General features: G+C 34.6%; 1 protein-coding gene across 8 annotated transcripts in view; it reads left to right on the top strand.

The window, feature by feature from the left end:
- Positions 1 to 21084, top strand: part of LOC125048801 (protein-L-histidine N-pros-methyltransferase) — a 61197-nt gene that overhangs the window by 2205 nt on the left and 37908 nt on the right. For all 8 annotated transcript variants that reach the window (XM_047647706.1, XM_047647707.1, XM_047647701.1 and 5 more), the window contains one exon: positions 20791 to 20981. In XM_047647706.1, the coding sequence (XP_047503662.1) occupies positions 20791 to 20981 (191 nt within the window). The remainder of the gene's footprint in view (positions 1 to 20790; positions 20982 to 21084) is intronic.

Raw genomic sequence — 21084 nt, 5'->3', positions numbered from 1 at the left:
TGAACAAATGTTGGGTGAGTTTAGGGATTACTTAGGAATGGTTTGTTACTCTTTTGCCAATAAATCTATATTTCCCTACATAAACTTACACATAGTTTCTCACATCTGTCTACAATAAACAATCATTCCAATTAAGTAATGCTGATTTAAACTGAGGCTACTAACCAACTGCTTTTAGTTGTCAGTGGGGAATGATGGGATCCCACACATAACAACAAAACTGGTCAGTGTTTTTTCACATCATTGTCCTTTCAGAGAACTTTTGATATAACAACTAGTATTGTTATAAAAACACATTAAATAATAACTTTTTTTTTATTCAGTAAACGGCAATTTACTTGATAGCTTCGATTTAAATTTAGATTGTTTATAGTTTATACTTTATACCATGCATTTTAGTGATATTTATTTTTTTTTGGTGTCATATGTATTGCATAAAAAGAATTCAATATACCTACTGTTCAATGAAGGCCTTTATGCTTTAATATGTATGTTTTATTATATCATTAATATGATTCAAATTCCATAAATCTTGAATTAAAAATATGTTTTCATATGTTCTCTTAAGGTATAATCCCTTAAGGCAACTGATATGCATTACATTATAATCTTTAAAGAATTCTAAAACTCTTGCTGTCACTAATGTTGTTGAGATTTTTACAAATGTTTATGGTGTTTATATAGAGCACAGGGCTGTCACTTTGTTCACATATTAACTGCTTACCTACTACCATTTAAATTCTTGATACCTATAACAATATGTGACAAGCTGACAATTAAATTAATGCTTTAATTGTATTTAAAAAATTTTTTTTTTTTTAATTGATCTGATTGAACTTGCACTGATACAAATTTTGGCTTTTTTCAAAATTTTACACGTAAACATATTTCAAAAACTGGGTTAAATTAATCTCAAACATTGATAGGTCCAGAAAATAATTAATGATTTATTTTTTAACAACTTTTGCCAATGTATATCTTAACATTTGACATATTGGGCCTTAATTACGAGGTATATTTATTTAGTCCACGTTATGAAAATACCGTTAGTGTTATGAGAAATGTACCATATTGGTCGACAACCCTAAACAACTTAAGCGCGTACGCAATAGTGTTTCACGTGTGCCTCAGTAACGAGGATATATTTGCGTATGAAAAACATGAAATACCTCTGAATTGTGGAGGGAATAAGACATTCAACCCTCTCCTCCCCACACTAGCGCCCGCCCTCCGACCCTTTTAACTTTCATCTCTGTCGAGTGCTCCGTCCACATACTTTTGTTCTATTTGATCAATGTTATTAAAATGTCGGCTTGTAAGATTATAAATATCTTGTATACGTCCCAAGACCTAGGCATCACGTCACTTTTGGTTTCGAATATAAAATATCACAATGCATTTGTTTACATATGCAACAGCATGTATTGTGTAATGGGGTTACCTAGAATACATTGTTGTTATAAAGCCCATCCTCATTATTTAAGTTCTGGTTTGAAGTATAATAATTATCATAGTAAATTATTAACAATTAATAGCAATAAAATTTTATAATCTAATATCGCATCCATCTAAAATTAAATTCGAATAAATTAATTTTCTTAATTCGATATGTATTGATCAGATTATAAATGTATACAATAATATGTATCGAATATAATACATACGATTTTAAAGTAATTATAGAATCTGGTCGTAACTTAAAAACAAGAAATACTAGAGCTGGTTAACAATGATTATTTCTTAAAATTTCTAATCTACATAATAACTTAATGCTTCCAAATTCCAATAAGCTAAATGGCTGACGCCTACACACTATAATAAATCAGTATCAGCTTTTATAACTAAGTGCTTGGGTTAATTTATAGTGATTTTTTAATTAATTTTTGATCTGTGGAATTTTTTAAATGGATAAGCTATTTATACTTTTATATCTTGTTTTTGTTTGCTCAATTCGAAATTATTATCCGCTCTGTATACTAAAGTTTTAATTCCGCAAATACAATAATAATTGTTATTTAAGGTTATGATTAGGCCGACCGTTTTGGACCGATTAACAATTTTTTTTCGTAGATTCATAAATAATTCGAAGAGGTTTCGGCAAATAAACAATGCTTTTTGTCTGATGATGGTATCCTGAAGAAATCGATATAACTATTCAGTTTTTATAGGATTAACTTAGAACGATTTGCATTGGGATTCTTCGTAGTAATACGTCTCGAAAAACTTTTCGACTTCAAAATTTATTGAAGTCGAAATGACTTAAATTTTTAATGACATACGTATCAATACTTTTTAGTACATTTATAAGTTTAAAAATAATTTTGTATTATAATATTGAAAGTACGATAAAACATTCATAACAGTGACAAACTGTGCTCATAGATTCTGCAACGCGAATACAACATGCAGGCTGCTATATATCTGTGACATGATATTGTCTATGGTTTGTCTATCCTTTGTCTATGGTGTGAACTCATTATTTCTATGGTATTAAAAATACAGAGTATCAAAATAACGTGCAGATCACACGCTTGTCACCGTCACCCGTAATCACTGCTATCCATTCTGTTAAAACCACCCGGGTTAAATTAGTTAAGTAGACGCTTCCGTTAATCGTCGGTCGGTGCCGGCCGTTCTAAATGGATTAATTTATACTTTATTATTATGAACGAGGACGATTTCGGTGTCATGCGAGGATGGAGTGATTGTGTTGTGATTGCTTGCGCTTCCTATGAAGGCAATCTTTGAACGATTCAGCCTCGTGTATTAAAATCATTCACACTTAATATCTAAACGTTACAATGGGACACTGGGCCCGGTTATTGTATTTGATTCTGTATCGAATGGGTTCATGTGATGACGAATGTTAAGGATGACAGTTTTTTATTTTTTTTATGGCTCTGGCACGGTTTGTGCATTAGCCAGCGTCAAGTATAAGATTTTTTTATAATTCGTGCTTGCCTTAGAACTTCGATCGTGTCCTCCATGTACGGTTTAGGCACTCGCCCGGTACCGCACAACCCTCCCAAAGGCCGAGAACAAATTTAAATTAAGTTAAAACTTGCCCTCGAACCGGGAATCGAACCCGGTACCCCTCACCTAGCTGCCACTTAATAAGACCGCTAGGCTATGAGGCCCCCAAGGATGACAGTTACTTAGAACATACATTTATAGTCACTGCGGTAATTACTTCTCTATGTTCTTTAAATATCGCTTATAAGCGTGGGATACATTTTCAAATTTAGAATGGTCATAAACAGTAGTCGTATGATGAGTAACATATTTATTTAAACAAATTAATTGCCATTACGGGTCACCCAAATGCGGCAAGTATTTACACTGTATATATGTAAATATTGAGCAGTGTTGGCCTAGTGGCTTTAGCGTGCGACACTCATCCCTGAGGTCGTAGGTTTGATCGCAATAGACTTTCTTTCTATGTGCGCTCGCTCGAACGGTGACGGAAAACATCGTGAGGAAACCGGCTTGCCTTAGATCCAAAAAGTCACAAGCGTACGTCAGGCAGAGAAGGGATCACCTATTTGAATATTAGATTAACAAATTATCATGAAACAAATACAGAAATCTGAGGCCCAGACCTGAAAAGGTTGCGCCACTGATTTATTTTTAATATAACAATAACTACACATGCAGAAAAATAAACTTCAAAAAATGACGACAAAAATGTAAATACCAATCTATTTCTACCACTATAGGAACTGACATAAGCAAACCTTTTGTGAGTCCACAACAGATAAAAACATTCGTTAATATATGAAGTTCTTTAAGTATTTTAATGCATTGTGTCATGTGTTTCAAAAGGTTAGTTTTAGCTGAGGCCGAATAGGAACGTAATATTTAACAGTATGTAATAGTTTATATTTGTACAGTATCGATGAGTAGTCTGACACTTACATCGACAATCAAACACGATGTCCGCACACAGCTAAGACACCTGAGTCTTCGGCGCATCGCTCACTGCAATCTGTACATTATTTCTCCATTGTTCGCGTAACGAGCCCCCTCGAAGGCGCTACCCACCTCCCGATTCCCACACCAGCCTCGGGAACCCACTCGCGCCTTTCTTTTATCATTCCTCTCTTTATTTCCGAATGCAAATAATCCTCCACACGTGTGAGAATCGAAACCATTGTTCTCGCCACCCACCCCCACCCTACGGGGACCTTGGTGACGCAATCTTTTTCTTCGCAATTCACGAAAATCTAGAGTTATTACATTATACGTTTCTCTTTAATATTTAATACATTTAATTGTTATTTTACTGTCGCAGGTAGGTTCCGTCGTCTGCGAGATGAAATAAAAAGTATTTGAATTTCGAATTGAAAGAGCAATTATACGTTGTTATATATATAAGAAGATATTTCTTAAGTCTAGACGGGTTATTAGAAAATATATTACTCTAGAAGTCAACCTGCCTTAAAACATTTGTTAAAGCTGGTTGTCTACGTAAAGTCGTTAATACATAGCCTCTTCCAAATTACATTACGTACACAATTATATGACAGAACCTTCGATTCGTATTCTTAAACGTCGATTCTAACGAATACAAAACAAACACCTCGTTAAGCTTTCGCCGGACGGAAGGGTGGAGCGGTAAGATTCAAGAAACAGCTAAGTGGCAAATCAATACATATTAGGCGCGATATCGGACGTCACTATGATGGATGAACGCACCCAAACTTTCCGCATCGACTTTAATGACAATATACAAATTGACGTCCGCTTCGAAATGCGATAGCGCACCACTCACATTATGTAAACAAACATGGTAAAACCGATCGGTCGTCTTCAATTTTTATAATAGAAATCTCAATTACGGATATGTTTTTTACGTCCCATCTATCATACGGCGTCCTAGGTTGTTGTCAATTGTCGCGTCGAATAATGGCGTCGCCTTCGTGACGTCTCTGAGTGCGATATTGGAAGAGATCGACAGGAGGGACCAAGTTGCGCCTCCACATATTGAAAGCTATTCGGAATTTGCAAATACATGCACACGCCGAACCCGCGCCTCGCGCATCACTTCTGCCTTCTAAATTGGAATCGCGTTTGGTGACTGAATTGAAGGTATAAGTTGCTTTCTTTGATATAGGAAACTATCGGAAAATATTCCGTTCCCATTACACGCCTCGATTTTCCTTGTTTGCTTTATTATCTGAAACTTTCCAGCTAAAGTTAAAAGGCTGTTGTTGTTAAACTCTTTTGTAAACAATTAATTATTGATTCAGTAATATCTTTATGGTTCGAATAAAATAGAGAAGATTTCAGTATATTACTATTTAATATTACAGTACATATAAATATTCGGGGCTGTCCAAAAAACATACAACAGCTTTTTGCGACGCACCCACCTGGGACACACCAACCCTATTTCGTATGCTTTGCATTACATTAAGTCATATATAACGTGTCATGTATCACCCCTACCTTTAGTTTACAGAAATATATTCGTTGTTACTTTTAAAACCCATCTCTACTTTCCGTGTCACGTATTTATCGCTTGTATATTTTTATTACAATGTCAAATTACATAAATCTTTAAATTAATTTCGTATAGGTTTCTATACGCAAATAGACCTCGTTTTGAGGTTAAAACGATCCTGAAATTTTCATGATAAGAAAACAGCAATTCAATGAGACCGGACTGGACATTTCTAATGAAATTTTTTTAAAGCATTTGGTTCGAGTTACGTAAATAATGTGATAAATTCGTGTTATATTTATTTGAAAAAGGGCTATTTTGCGTTATAATTGGATAACTTCTAATTAACATTATCCAAGAAAGTTGACCAACGACGCTTTTAGGAAATTTAAACTTTAGCTTTAATGCTTCCTTATCGTATAGACTTACATGAGATTAACGGGGGGTAGTTGAAAGCTTCGTGTGGGGGGGTGTATTTATGTCACCTCAGGGACATAAGCGCTCGCCCCTCCCAATTATACCGCAGTAAAAGTCATAAAAAGGCACCCGAAGTTTTTACACGAACCTAGGACGCGAAATTAAGAGGGGCGCCGAAATGTGAGATGAGTATGAATTTTTTATAAGATGATGGTGGCCGTTATGATGTCTTACGGATAATACGGTGCACGCGTTGTTTGTCCTGAATGTTTGATAAGCCGTCTTTATTGCCACCACAACATTAAATAATTAACTTCTAGGTAATATTCTCGCGCCGAGCGACCCTAATATTTATGGAAGCATTAAGCATTCAGAACCAAGTTTTAGCGCGAACTAACCCATTTCTTAAAATCCTATTATCACTTGACCAGAATGACAACGCATTACTGCGGTGGTTGAATAATGAGAACGATGTTGTATCTAAACAGTAATAGTATGTCTGCGGCATGTTAAGGCGCAGTTAAAATATTAACAGTTTCCTTCGTATGAAGTAGCAAACAGCACACATGCATGGTCAGAGCACTTAGGAAACCTATAATGAGCGTCTGAAAGCACTTGATCTTACTGATTTAGGAGGTAATAATTATCAGTGGCGCTACAACCTTTTAGGTGTTGGCCTCAGATTTCTGAATCTGTTTCATGATCATTTTGCAATCCAATGGACAAGTAGGTGATCTGCCTCCAGTGCCTGACACACGCCGTCTACTTTTTGGGTCTAAGACATGTTGGTTTCCTCACGATGTTTCCTTCACCGTTCGAGCAAATGTTAAATGCGCACATAGAAATAAAGTCCATTGGTGCACAGCCGGGGATCGACTGTACAGGTGTCGCTAGACTTAGTTCAGGGGCTCCAATATCTGCTTAAACAATGTAACTTGTTATTGAATATAGAAATGTTGAATTTGAAGAGGAAATCTCATTGAAACTTATAAAATCCTCACTGGCCACTATAATGTTCCAGGAATTGAGAAGCTCTTTAAGCGAAAATACACATTTGAGCGGTAGTTCTTTAAAACTGAAGACGACTCAATATAACACAAATTCCCTAAAGAACTTTCTCCCAAACCGAGTAGTGGCAGACTGGAATAGGCTTCCAGAAAATGTAATTAGTGCATCCTCTTTGGACTCTTAAAAATAGGTTGGATAATTTCTCCAAATCCCCAAATACGCATGCATCAGCTTACTAAGCTGCTAGTGTGTTTATATACATAATAATGGATATAATAGAAATGTTACCAAACAATTTGTATATGATGGCTTCGAGTAGAATAGCACCACAGTTAAAGATTCATGCATCACCAAACCTAAAAAACAGACCTTGCTTATAACAACGGAAGTCTGAACCATGAAGTAGAATATGTACGGGCACGTATCCCGCTAATGTGACTCCAAAAATTCAGAAGTGATTTGAGATTGTTTTAAAATAAGCCACGCTATAAATATATATGGCCGTTTCTCGTTTGACTTGGACCGTGACGTTAAAATAATTACGTATTGTTCCAGATTAACTAATATTGTTTAAATATTAAATCAAGTTTTTCAATGCGCGGTCGTAAATATTCGTTTTATTTAATGCAATTTATGTTCGCAAAAGCAGGTCGAAAACGAGCTGCGAGCTGGTTAACTCAGCGATTTTCGTTTTGTGATCCCACTCGCATGAAACAATACATTCTCACGTTTAATTTCTTTCGGCTTTCAATTGATTTTTACGATTGTGTTTATTGACGCCGATGCAAATACCAATTGCTTATTCAAGATTGCTATTTATCTGACCTCAATTCAAAATCTATCTTTAATTGTTAGTAAGTAATTTTACATTCAAAAACTACTCAAATTTACTTTAAGTTTATGTTATTATAACCAGTGCCTCCAAGTTCTTCCACCCGTCTCTCAATCTCCAATCTTTCCCCACTATCTCTTTTATTTCATCTTCCCAGGTTTCTAGTAGCGTCCTCTTATTCTGCCTACTGGGCTTTTTTACAGGACTTTTATACTCTTCAATTTCGGGCGTCTATGTTTACCGAAGCGAAAATTTTGTTTGAGTTTGGCAAAGTATTAACTTACATCCACTTGAAATTAAATATTTCTCAAGATATTTTTTATCAGACATTTACGTTTAATTGTAAAACTCATGGTCTAGTACTGTATATAATACAACAATAAAGGCAGTAATATCATCACATCTGTAAATAATTACGAATTCCTATTTTGAATAATGTGTTTCAAGTATCTCGAACACATAAGATAAATGCAAGAACCCATTTCGATGTATAATTCATACTGAAAACACTTATTTTAACACGCTTTAGTATCGTTGTTCTATTGTAAATGTAATTTAATGTGGATATAGAGCTATTAAAAAGTATAATGAGCTCCCTTTGCTGCTTAGTAAATATACTAATATATTTTCATGATTTATTTACTTCTCAAACTAATTTATAGAAGGCAACGTAAGAAAATGCGGAATATATAATGCTTTTAGTGTATTACGTTTCGGAATAATTAGTTTCTTTTCTCAAATTGCTACAAAGTGATATTAATGTTACGGTATAAAACTGGACTCGTGACGTCTTAAAAAAATTAAAGGTTAACTGGGTATATCGAAGACTAAATATTATTACTGGGATAAAATCCTAATATTACCAGACAAAGAAACCTTGTACGTGGAAAACTTACGTGTATGTCGTGTAGTCACATCGTAAAGTTTCAATAGAAGTGAGGTGTCACGGTAGTATTGCCCTCATTGGGCCGTGGGTCCTGTGCGTGCCCGGCTGTCCTTTGGTCGCAGCTAATATGATTATGACACAGCTACGTGCCGCTGCTCCGGGAATCCTCGCACAAATATTCATTAATCTTTCACGGTCCGACGTCCTGCGATGGAGATTTAATCAGATTAAGGATCTTTTTGCGGGAAAAGTCGTGGACCCTTTGTTGCTAGCCGTCCGCTGAATTTATGATAGACAGGGACCTCAGTGAATGTAAATTTCTATATGTATAAGGACAAACGCCGTTTACACACGGCCGCCGGCGCCAAGATGGCTGCTAGCACCGGCGTGAACTAACCGACCACGCCATACAGTCTGGCGCGATGTTGTAATCTAGATTTTCTTGACGTACGTAAAACCTAAATTAATATAAAGCGCGATCGTCGAAATTAAAAAAAATAACACTTAAATACCCTAAGTCCGTTTGATTCATAGATAGGACGCGGAAAGTATAAAAAGTAGAATTAAGCGCGGCGAAACGCGCGTAAAATTATTTTACCATTGTATGCAAATCAACGCCGCCGTGATTATTTTATTTCCTAAGAGACGGAATATAAATCTTGGGTAAAAAACGATACAGGCAACAGCGTTTCTTAGTTGATACGTTTGGAATAAGAAATAAACAATTACAAATATTTACGCTACATATACGTTAATGGCGGAATAGAATTGACGTTTTGGACAAGCTTTTTGTTAGTCTACCTGTCTATACTTAAATTAATGTAATTAATGTTAATAGAACATTAAAATGCGTCGAATACACTATAAAGTTTGGGGCATTTCAACTAATGGGTGAACCTAATGTCGCAAAAACATCGCATCGTCGGGAATGTGTCATCGACGCATTCACGGCGTATAGCTCCTCTGTAGACATACCGAAGCCTCTTAGCCCCCTCGATTTCTTTAACAATTAATTTAAGCGTCCCACTGCTACGTATACATTTATGTTTAGACAGTTCGCAGAGCTCTAAGATTTTCAATAAGTTATTATATATTTCTATTTGTTTAATTATTTATTAGTATTCTGTTGGTTAATGTATAAAGAATGCTGTGTTTGCCTGTTAAAGGGTGTTTTTGTGATTGCATTAGTTTCTTTGAACATTTTTATTTGATAGACAAGTGGGTGATCAGCCTGCTGTCTTAGACATGTTTCTTCGCGATGTTCTTTACCGTACGGGCGAGTGTTAGATGCGCACATAGACGGATGGTGTACGGCCGGGGTCGAACCTACGATCTCGGGGGTGAGAGTCGCACGATGTAGCCACTAGGCCAACACTGTTTTTATTGTAATGCCCGTTGGAAAACCTTTGTAAATACGTTAGAGGCGTTATAGCTACATTAAATAGTAAAACTAAGGCGTAGTAGTGTAAAACATGAGATCGGCCAAGGCCAAATGTAACGTGAGATTAAATCGAAAATGTTTTAAAGAACGGTTTTCATAAAATATGTTTGACTTTAAAATACTTGTATTTCAAGCAAAGTGACGCGCGATAAAGTACCTACATAATAATTCAGTCTATAAATTTTATAATTTACTAGCTGACCTGGCAAACGTCGTTTTGCCATGTATATCATTTATAAAAAGTAGGGGTTGATCGTAGAGGGGTGAAAATTAGGGGTTGTATGTATTTTTTAATGCTGTATCATAAAAAAATAGAAATTAAAAATTTTGTCTAAAAAATAAAAAAATAAATTTAGGGGTGGACTACCCCTAACATTTAGGGGGATGAAAAATAGATGTTTTCTCATAGATACCGGATAAGCACAAAAAATTTCATCAAAATCGGTCAAGCCGTTTCGGAGGAGTATGGCAACGAAAACTGTGACACGAGAATTTTATATATTAGATTTATTTTACCGTATCTATATCGAAGGTAAAAATAAATAGAACACATAAGTCTTTAAGAAAATACACACCATTCGCAGGACCTAAATATTAGAGCATATCTTAAGACGATATACTTAAGTGGCTTAAGAATACATCTCGACATCTCAAAGCTCTACTTTGAAAGTAAATATTTGAAGGATTATAACACGTGTAGCCTATACATATTGGGAGGTATAGTTTAAACAAAATATAATTAAAAAAATAAAAATTGTGCCACTGAGTTTGTTATGAAAGAGCTGGGAATCCTGACACAGGTATTTTCTATTTCAATCTCCAAATCTTACACATTGCATAGTTATAATGAATAAACAAAATTTACTTATATATAAATATATAATCCAAAGATATATAGTTTGAATATCCATGATTCATAGTTAAATACATTTTATTTTAATCTAAATTATTTGGTTTCTTGTATAACAATAATTGAACTTGTTAAAATTGGCCATTGTTACATGATGTTAGAAATCAAAACAATGTATTGTCTATTCTTGCCTAACCTTAAACTGAAGTGCCTTCGTGGGTTTAATGTTTAAGTTTGAAGTCCAAAGTTTGAATTCCTCCGACCTTTCCTTTTAAGACGTTCTTAAATTTTGGTCAGTATTAATCTTTGATTAAACGTTGGTGATGCGGAAATAGTATGAATACAAATGGAGGTGGAGGTCACGTAGTACAATAAATCTCAACCCCTGATCGAACAATTAAAAGACTAGCTTAAAACAATTATGCAATTGCACCCCCGGGTCTTCGTGATGACATAGACTAAAACTACAGATGCGCATAGATTCTTGTGTTATATTTAACGAACTGCCTTAAAATGTTTATTTTATGAATTAAATAAATATTTAATAGCATTAAATGCACTAAAATACAATGTTTCGTCTTGAACATATATAAGTATTTGAATTCGCAATAAAAATCTATTTTTTTACATTTTTTAAATATGAATTTTACAAAAATTATTATAATGAAAGAACTCGGTCTAGTACAAGATTGTTTTTTTTTTAATTTAATAAATAGATATAATCGTACCAATATCTTTACTACTATTTGTAGCTAATTTAGTTTTTAAATTTTTCGTAATGAATGTCGACCCATCGGTGGACGGAGAAATTGTGGCCAATTTGTGTTCCAATAAAAAAAATTGAATATATTCGATTGGAGTTTGTTATTTTAAATAGATACATGCCTTCAGATGCAAATACCTACATTCACTAACCACGGATTCTAGTATCTCTTATATCTGTATTATCAATAATCTATGATTTAAATCTAACGTGTGGAAACAGAAATCAATTATAAGCTCTATAGTATTAGAATTCAATTGTTTTATGGCTATTACTTCAATTCTAAATTGAGTTAGTACGCTTTAGGCTGTTTAATATACTAAACAATCTCACGGTCACACGCTAAAAAGTTTCATCTCGTTCTCTCAGAATTTAAGTTTTGAAAGAATAAATGTTAATTTCTCTGATACCTGTAATTGTAAGGTATATATATATCGCCCTTACTGTTAGTTATTTAAGTCGACAATGCTTTAACACCACGTGTTATTTTGTCTTAATTAAGCTAAAACTGTCAGATTCATACACTTAAATAGTCTAATAAGATACCGTAAATTTATTAATATATACCAAAACAATTGTACACTATACAGGTGCTGTATAGAATTAATATAACCCACAAGAAACTTAAAATGACTGGCAAAATATAGACAAAATTGTTCATAAATATTTTTATTGGTAATATGTAATAACAAGTACATAAGCTGTATGTGCAGTGTAACAGTGTATGTTCAAGCTAAGTGGCGCATAGGATCCCGGTGGATTTGGCCGTAAGCGGCTCGGAGCCTGTTTGCTCAGCGCTCCATTAAAATGGGATCAGTCGAATGCAGATTGCCTGGACTCTGAGGAAGCCGGCTGAGCTGTAAATATATTACTAAATAATTAGTTACGTCAAACTAATCTATAAAGATACGTTTGTCGCGAGCTTTCGTCCCAATAAAACGGTACAAATTGCTGATCTTTGTTGTACTTAAAAATTACAAAAACATGCTTAACTTTTAAATGGTACTACCAATTATCAAGTTCAATAATATATAAATATTGTGTCCCTAATCGTACATGATAATTAACAGAAATACAACAATAGTGAGAAGTATTTGCACGCTCAACTTAGGTTCAAATAGATACAAGAAAATTACATGAAAATATAACAATAGACAAAAATATATACATACATAATAAAGTTAGAACCTTAAAGTGTAAGTTGGTGAAAGCTTGACGGGGAATAGAAAATTCTCGTGTCACAATGTTCCCATACTCCTCCGAAACGGCTCGACCGATTCTAATGAATTTTTTTATGCATATTCAGTAGATAAGTCTGAGAATCGGCTACTATCTATCTTACAAACCCTTAAATGTTAAGGGTGGTCATGTCATGTTTAGGGTCCACCCCTCAATTTTTATTTTTTTAGATACTGTGTTTTTATTTTTTTATTGCACAACATATTTTATTTGTTAATTAAAATCTTATGACAATATGAACTCTGAGGTTTATATAGAGAAAAATTCACAGAAAAACAAACAAAAACAGTCTCTGGGGTAGCATAGCAAAATGTTCCATGTTGGTATGTACTAAAAAGGTACCAACAATCACATTAAGGAGAAACGAAGTTCGCGGGGGCAGCTAGTAATAATATATAAAGAAAGCAAGATATTATATGTGTCTCGAACTTTATACCTGTGCCTAGATGGCGAGGTTATATGAACAGTATTGATATACGTTTGTCGCGAGCTTTCGTCCCAATAAAACGGTACAAATTGCTGATCTTTGTTGTACTTACTTAAAAATTACAAAAACATTGAATTAAAATTCTCAAGTTCAATAAGCGTGAGAGAAGAGCACAGAGCTCCTAAGAGCAAAATTGACACGTCACTGACTGTAAAGTAGCAATATAACAATAAATTCCAATTCGACGTGACAAATTGTAAAATTGCCCTTAAAGAATTATGAGTTACAAGTCACAATATCGCAGTCATTAGGCCGCACTTCACTTATTTCACACATTTAAATGGGAATTAATCTGGCTTTGTGCTCGTTTAGTTACTCGGTATTGACAATATGCGCTTTGATTCATTAGTGGGGTGAATGAACGACGCATAAAGGCTTTGCATCCATCCATTCTGTCAGTGTACCTCGGGTTGACCTTCGCGCTAACGAGTCATCTTAGGATAATGATCATACTCAAAGGGACTAGCGAATGACAAGGAAATAAACTTGATGCATTTATTATATATTTTTTGTTTAGCCAGTGTTAATTATTCGCGTCTGTATCGAAAGGCATGGCATTGATACCTTCTCTTTTGTTTTGCTTACAAGTAAAACATTGACACATATGTTAAACGACTTTAAATTCAAAAGAAGACCCTTTTTTGCAAGGGAGCTTTTCTACTTTTCGATTCCTAATAGTATTCCAATGTTTTAGTAGCAATATACGTACATATACTAATGGCGCAAACGTTTAATTAGCAATATACCAATACCAATGGTGCTACAACCGTTTAGGTCTGGGCTGAGGCCCATCTGAGGATGTACTTATCTGTCCCGTGTTCATTTCTAACAGGCAAATAGGTGATCAACCTTCTGTGGCACACACCGTCTCCTTACTCTCTGGTCACAATGTATTCACCGTATGAGTGAGTCTTAAATACGCACAGAAACTCAAATGGTGCACAGTCGCGGATCGAACCTACGGTTCCAGGGATGAGTTGAACCATTCGGCCAACTCTGCTATTTAATTAGCATTATTACTTTAATTAGTGAAACTTCAAAGTCCATTATCTGACCCCTTGACTAATTCGCGTAATCGATAACCCACATAAAAGTAACACGAATTTGTTCTCAATACCGTTTGAATAAATCAATGGCAATTTGTCTCTTAACAGGTAGATTTTTAAAATGAGGAAATTGTTTTTCATGCAAATCTAGCTTTACACGAGCTGGAATTGAATCCACGATTCTCATAAATAATCGAGCCGGGTGCCACTGTTCTACATAAATACTGTTCAAAAACTAAAACACGGAAGTCATATTTGTATATCTTAAAATATATTTAAATTACGTGTCACGTTGTTTGTCCGCTATGGACTCCTAAACTACCGAACCGATATTAATCAAATTTGCACACCGTGTGTAGTTTGATCCAACTTAAAAGATAGAATAGCTTACATCTCAATTTATACCCGCAATATTATTTTATTGCAAAATATTTGTTTATTATTTGATAGTCACAATTCTAACAGATGGCGCTGTGTTGAAAGTACCAACGTTTCACATAAGCTACAATTAAATGGCATAACCACCAAAAAGCATGGTGGATTGGTATTCTCCTGCCGTTTCTCTTGAATAGTTTACTACTGTAATATAACAAAAATCTTAGCCACAGCAACGCTTGGCCGAGTCTACTAGTCTTTATATATATCATTAATGTGTTTAACACGATTAAAATTCTCCATCTTCTATGTCGTGGACTTTCTAAGTCAAGTATAATTGTATAACACTGTGTCATACTAATACCGTTTTATCTCATTGACATACGAATAATAAAATAGTGCGTGCGTACAAAGTACACATGTCAGCAGAGAAACTTCTTTTTAAGTCTTGTTCATATTTATACAAATCTAAAAAACTTTAGATTTACGAGTAGTGTTGCCCAAATGCAAGACCAAGACGAGACTTAGGCCAGTCTTGGTATTGTCTTGCGTCAATACACATGGTCTCGGTCTTGGTATTGGTATTGCGCTCTCAGTCTTGGTCTTGGTCTTGATCTTGCAGCAAGAGTCTTGCAAGTCTCGCAAGACTTGCAAATACCTATTTACCTATTGCTATTTGTGTGGGCTTGCGGGCTATTCTGGAGCATTCACCAATGTACAATGTTCATCAACCAATAATAGCAGGCAGGCTACAGGCATTGTGTTGAGATTAGCAGATTTCATTACAGTGTGCGTAGGTACATTTTTTAGGCAATTTGTCGTACTCGTGACTGGCGCGCTTTGCTACGTAGGTACTGTCGTTAAAGTATGTGTAAGTAAGAAACGATGTAGGTACCTACTACAACAAAATTGTATTCCTTAGAAAAATAATCGTCGTACCTACACGACGATTATTTTTATTTATTTAGTAAATCATCGCTGAAGACAATAGTCGCTACTAGAGTAGGTACGATAGAAGTTGATAAACCGACACTGCAATTCTCGATGATTTTAAAACAAAATGCGTAAAGCAATATGACGTCGCTCATATTTGGAGCTTTTCCACGTTTCAAGTTTGTTAAAATCACCCACTTCCAATTTTGCAGTGCAATGTCCTTTAAAAAGGTATAATAGGTAATCTATATATATAAAAATGAAACCCGTTTTCCGTTGTCACGACATAACATGAAAACGGTTTGACCGATTTGTCTGATTTTTTTAAATAATATACCTTGAAGTACGAAGATGGTTCTTACGGAGAAAAATTAAAATAAAATTGAGTGAATCAGTCTAAAAACAACACTTTTCTATATTCCCATACAAAATATTCGTAATAATACTTAAAAGTGAATTTGAACTTTAATACCATAGCATAAAGTTCAAGTGTTAGTGGAGGGGTTCCGGGAAGGTAAATTTTTATTTTTTGACATAATGTATTTGTTGTCTTATCAATTTTCTTTTTTTATCTTACTAGCTAGACCGGTGTCCCGAATAGCAGAATAAGTATTTTAAACAAATAAAGAATCGACTGTTCGCCAGGCCAGCTAGTAATAATATAAACTAGGTATATTTTTATTACTTACAACAATTTTTATAAAATCTACCTATCCTTACAACTACATTCTTCCTTGCGAGGACAACATAATCTATTTGCGTCCGTTCTGAGCACCCGGAAACTTATTTTATTCTTTAGAACATGGGCAGTGGCGGCGACCTTTGACATGAAAGCGACGGCGGCAACACAAAGTCTAGAAGCGGACTAAATTTTTACCTATTTTGGTGGGGTTGTCAATGTTGGCATTAGCACAGAAAAATAAAATTAAGTAAACACAACGTTTATCCACTTTTTAATAACTAGGTATCCACGATAGAATATTTTTTCTACTAATTTCCTAAGGGTCGATTCGACCAAACTTCAATTTATACACGAGTAACTATACCAAGAATAATCTATTCCATGATTTTAATCTCGAGTAAATCCATAGTCGTTTGTCCACGTAATCGATAGTATAATTGCGCTAGGAATAACAATACGCGAATAGCAAGAAAATGGTGAACGAAAATAAAACTCGGCAAATAAATGTTGTTCTACAACGGGACAGTGTAAGAGCATACATCATGTCAACTCGATTTTGCCGTATTATAGTGTGAAAAAGTAGCTTTTAACAGGTGTCAAACGACAACAAAAAGTTTTTATTTCTTGTTTGTTTGAGGCTTTCGTCTAAAAAGGAACTTCTGTTGAGCCTAGTTGAATTTCATTCTAATATTATAGAAAATAAAAAATCTAAAAATAAATAAATAAATAATAAATTGTTTAAACGTTTCATTATACAATGCCAGACTATTAATTTAGTGCGTTGCGTTGACTTGAAATTAAAACACAGAATACATATTTGTGAAATGACAGAAATCAGCTGATTGGACTGACTGACGCCATTAAATTATTCTAGGAATAGCTGTTAATCCGTGCGAAACGGCGGTATAGTTGCAATTCCCGAATAAGCCCACTATTCTTAGAATTTGTAGTTGGTAAAACGTAAAATTTATTTACTCTCGATTAACTGACGATTTATTCTAAGATTAAGATTTACTCTTGTTTGGTCGAATCGACCCTAAGTACTCAGTCTAAATATCTTTTTCATAATTTTTGTTTTTCAATAATATGTTGTGTGTAATTGAATGGTAAACTCTAAATCTTACTAGAGAGCTTTTTTAAAATAAACTTATTGAAAGCACTGACATGGCATATACACTTTTCAATCTTGCTGCTCACATTTTAGTACCTAGGTATCACTCACTATCTATCATTTACCGATATTAACAATGATTATTTCGAAATCAAAATATTCGCAATTCAATAGATGCAATACCTACTTAGTTATTAATTATCATCTCGCCCGACAGCTTTTAACGCTGTAGTGTTCGAATTCAAGCCAGTGTGAGAATGTATTTAAATAAAAAAAACTCAGAGCATTCAATTTATACCTACCGACTGCTGGGACATCTTCAAGGTCATTTAATTTTATACTCCTATACCAACCCTACCAAAATAGGTAAAAATTTGTGTGCCTCTGTCCGTACTCTTTGTCGGCGAATGCGGCGCTCAGTGTCAAATGCTGTGTTACACTTGTTGCAAACCGCGTCTTTGTCGGTAAATTATCAAATAAGTAGGTATTTAATACACCGACCGACCAGTTTATTCGCAGAACGTCACATTTCCCCAATCAACTTTGAACCTTAATTCTTTAGCGATAAACTTGAAAATCTGTTGAAGAAATTTGATAGATTGTAGTAGCTTGATGTGCTGGCGTCTGTACCATAGTATTAGCTGCCGTAGAAACTGTTACTAGACCTACTCGACTCGCTGTTAGTTTTAAATTTTGCTAAATAGAAGAATAATATAAACTTTGAAACATAAGTTTCACACCTACATGATGTTTATATAATTTTGTTAACTATAATTTTAAGCACATACCAACCTACGAGTACTAACGTTAGATCTGCACATTAGACATAAACAAGCATAACATATTATTATAGGTAGATACCTACAAGGTATGAACTTTGCTAGAAAGTTATTAGGGAACATATTTGTGAGTATTAACACGCTACCTACTTAATAAATTGTTGAAATATAATAAGTACTTACCTACCTAATCAATACAATACGTTTCAGGGTGCTTTCTGACGAGCGGCACGTTGCCAATTACAAATACAACTGCAGCCCTTAGTTTAGTGTAATGATTTGTGATACCTACGGTTTTGATACTGGGGAACGTTTCTCAAAATCGGGATTGAAACCAAATACCTACTTAATAACGCCCAAATCTCAGTTTGTCTTAACTGCAAGACGCAAGAGTCTTGCAGGCTTAAGTATTGTCTTGCTCAAGTCTTGCAGGGTTCAGTCTTGGTATTGGTCTTGCTATAATAAGGCGGTCTTGGTATTGGTCTTGGTCTTGCAAAAACGCAAGAACAATACCAAGACTGCAAGACCAAGACCGATTTTGGGCAACACTATTTACGAGACTTAGAGGGAGGGAAAATATGTGAAAATATATGGGAGGGAAAAAAGGAAGATATGTCAGGAATTTAATGAAGTTAATTGTCATTAAAATATTAAGTGTCGAAAATTAATACAAATTATAAATTTCATTTTTTAAATTTATTTCTTCGATAATAAAAACACGTGGCATTTTAATTTACAATTCGTCTTTTGAGACAATAAATTATTTTGCATAAAATATAAAATACTAATATTTCATAAATTCTCTTAACGAATTTTAATTTTAAAAATAGAATTTCTATAAGGTAATTCGCCTTTCTCACTTTCTCTCTCCCTTATCTTTGACAAAAACGCTGCACATCTTCGTCACGTTTCATCCGTAAAAGTGTTACCCTCATGCGCCTAAAGAAGTTTCACTTCAAAATTAGATCGCTCTAAACAGTGGAATATTATGAATGACTTCGGCATTCAAAAATTTTCCACAATTTGTATTCTGTCTGGAGTATTCGCTTCGTCGGATCCCGTAGTTCCGATGCAGGTCATTTTAAATGCAAAGACGGCGGATTGCATAATCACCAATGTGATTCGGTATCGGTATTCATGTATTAAATATTTATTAAGAATGTGTCTACTGATCTAGTTAATGGTGTATTTATTGTTTTCGAAATTAAATTTAAATCATATACCTTCACGGCAGTATGGCATCGTTCCACAACTGAGCGTTTTTATGGTCCTTTAAGAAAATAGCGTGCCAATTTTTTATAGGTCGGCAACGCACTCGCGAGCCCTCCTGAGATCCGATTTTACCGTTGATCGGAAGCCCTTCATGAGTTAAGGCCTCCTCTAGCTTTTTCCAAATATATCTATGGCTTTCTTTCTCCATTCGCTTCCTGCTAACGCTTCTATTACTTCTATTCACCTTTTTAGGGGCACCCTCTTCTCCTTTTTCCCCTTGGCCCTGTCCAGAACGTATTATTAATTACCTTGATTACCGGTCATCAACCTAGATTAACTCAAGATTAAATAACAGAATCTGACGTCAGCATCATTAATTTACAATTCCCGAGAAAACTGGAAGTTATCAATTTTTTTATTCAGTAGCGAACATCGATTCGATTTTAATACAAAGACAGATCGGGCATTAATTAACTCTGCTTGATGAGTTCGTGGCGTCCCTCAGCCAAGTCATTACGGCTATATGTTGAGGCGAGATGTTTTTTTAATTCGTTATTATTCTCTGGCGTAAAGAAATGTTAATTCGAGGCGGCGTGAAATTAACAGCCGCCGCTTGCCTTTGTGGAGACGGCGGCTGACTTAAACACACAACGGGTGACGAGCTTTCATACTACACTCTTATTTGCAGTTCATTTAGTTTTTTTTATTAGATTTGATGTGCGAGTAGCTTTTAAACATCAATTTATGTTTGTGCTCTACGTTTTCACATTAGACTAATGGCTTATACATAATAAATAATAGTTAAAAAAAACTAAAAAACACGCTTTTAAAGCACATGAAACTAAAAAGTGAAAAATAATTCCTAATTTAGGCTGAAAAAGGTAATGAACAAAAAATACTGGGTATATTTTTCACTTTTATATAGGAATTATTTTTCACTTTTTAGTTTGATGTGCTTTAAAAGCGTGCTTTTTAGTTTTTTTTAACTATTATTTATTTTTTATTTTTTTGTTAAATTTTTTTTATTTTTTTTTTCATTTTTTTTTTTGGATTATTACATTGTCATCGATCTTTGACAGGTACGCAAAGTTTGAATTAAATCTGTCCGTTAAAAGTGGGTCAAAATCGAGTCCGAAGGAGTCGGTTACATACATACATACAGGTGAATCTAATATAAAGCGTGTAAAAAATGTCACGGATTCTTTATAGAATTTATGCTATTTTTAATAGCTCAACACAATAGTTTCGTTCTGTTGTAGAAAACTAATATGTATGGTAAATTTCAGTGGTACCAAGTAGACAAGAGCAAGCTGTCGCCTGAACTTCAAGAGAAGTTCGTGCAGCTGCATCCAGATAAGGAGACGCAGGAGTTCCTTTCCACCTCCATCGACAAGTCTTCCTGGGTCTGGACCCAGCTCTGGTACATCCTAGCCAAGTCCTTCTTGAGGCACTTCTGGACTACAACAGACATCAATGGGTAAGTGATTATACAAATTAACAGAAGACTTTAAACCACGTTATCTGGACGGTTATAATTGCAAAAATCGTCGTGTTTGGGTGTTTCAGTTTAGATTTTTGAA

Source organism: Pieris napi, chromosome 4, assembly GCF_905475465.1.
Source record: "Pieris napi chromosome 4, ilPieNapi1.2, whole genome shotgun sequence".
Classification (NCBI taxonomy): Eukaryota; Metazoa; Arthropoda; class Insecta; order Lepidoptera; family Pieridae; genus Pieris; species Pieris napi.
The sequence above is the reverse complement of the archived record's forward strand: the minus strand, read 5'-3'. Positions and strand labels throughout refer to the sequence as shown.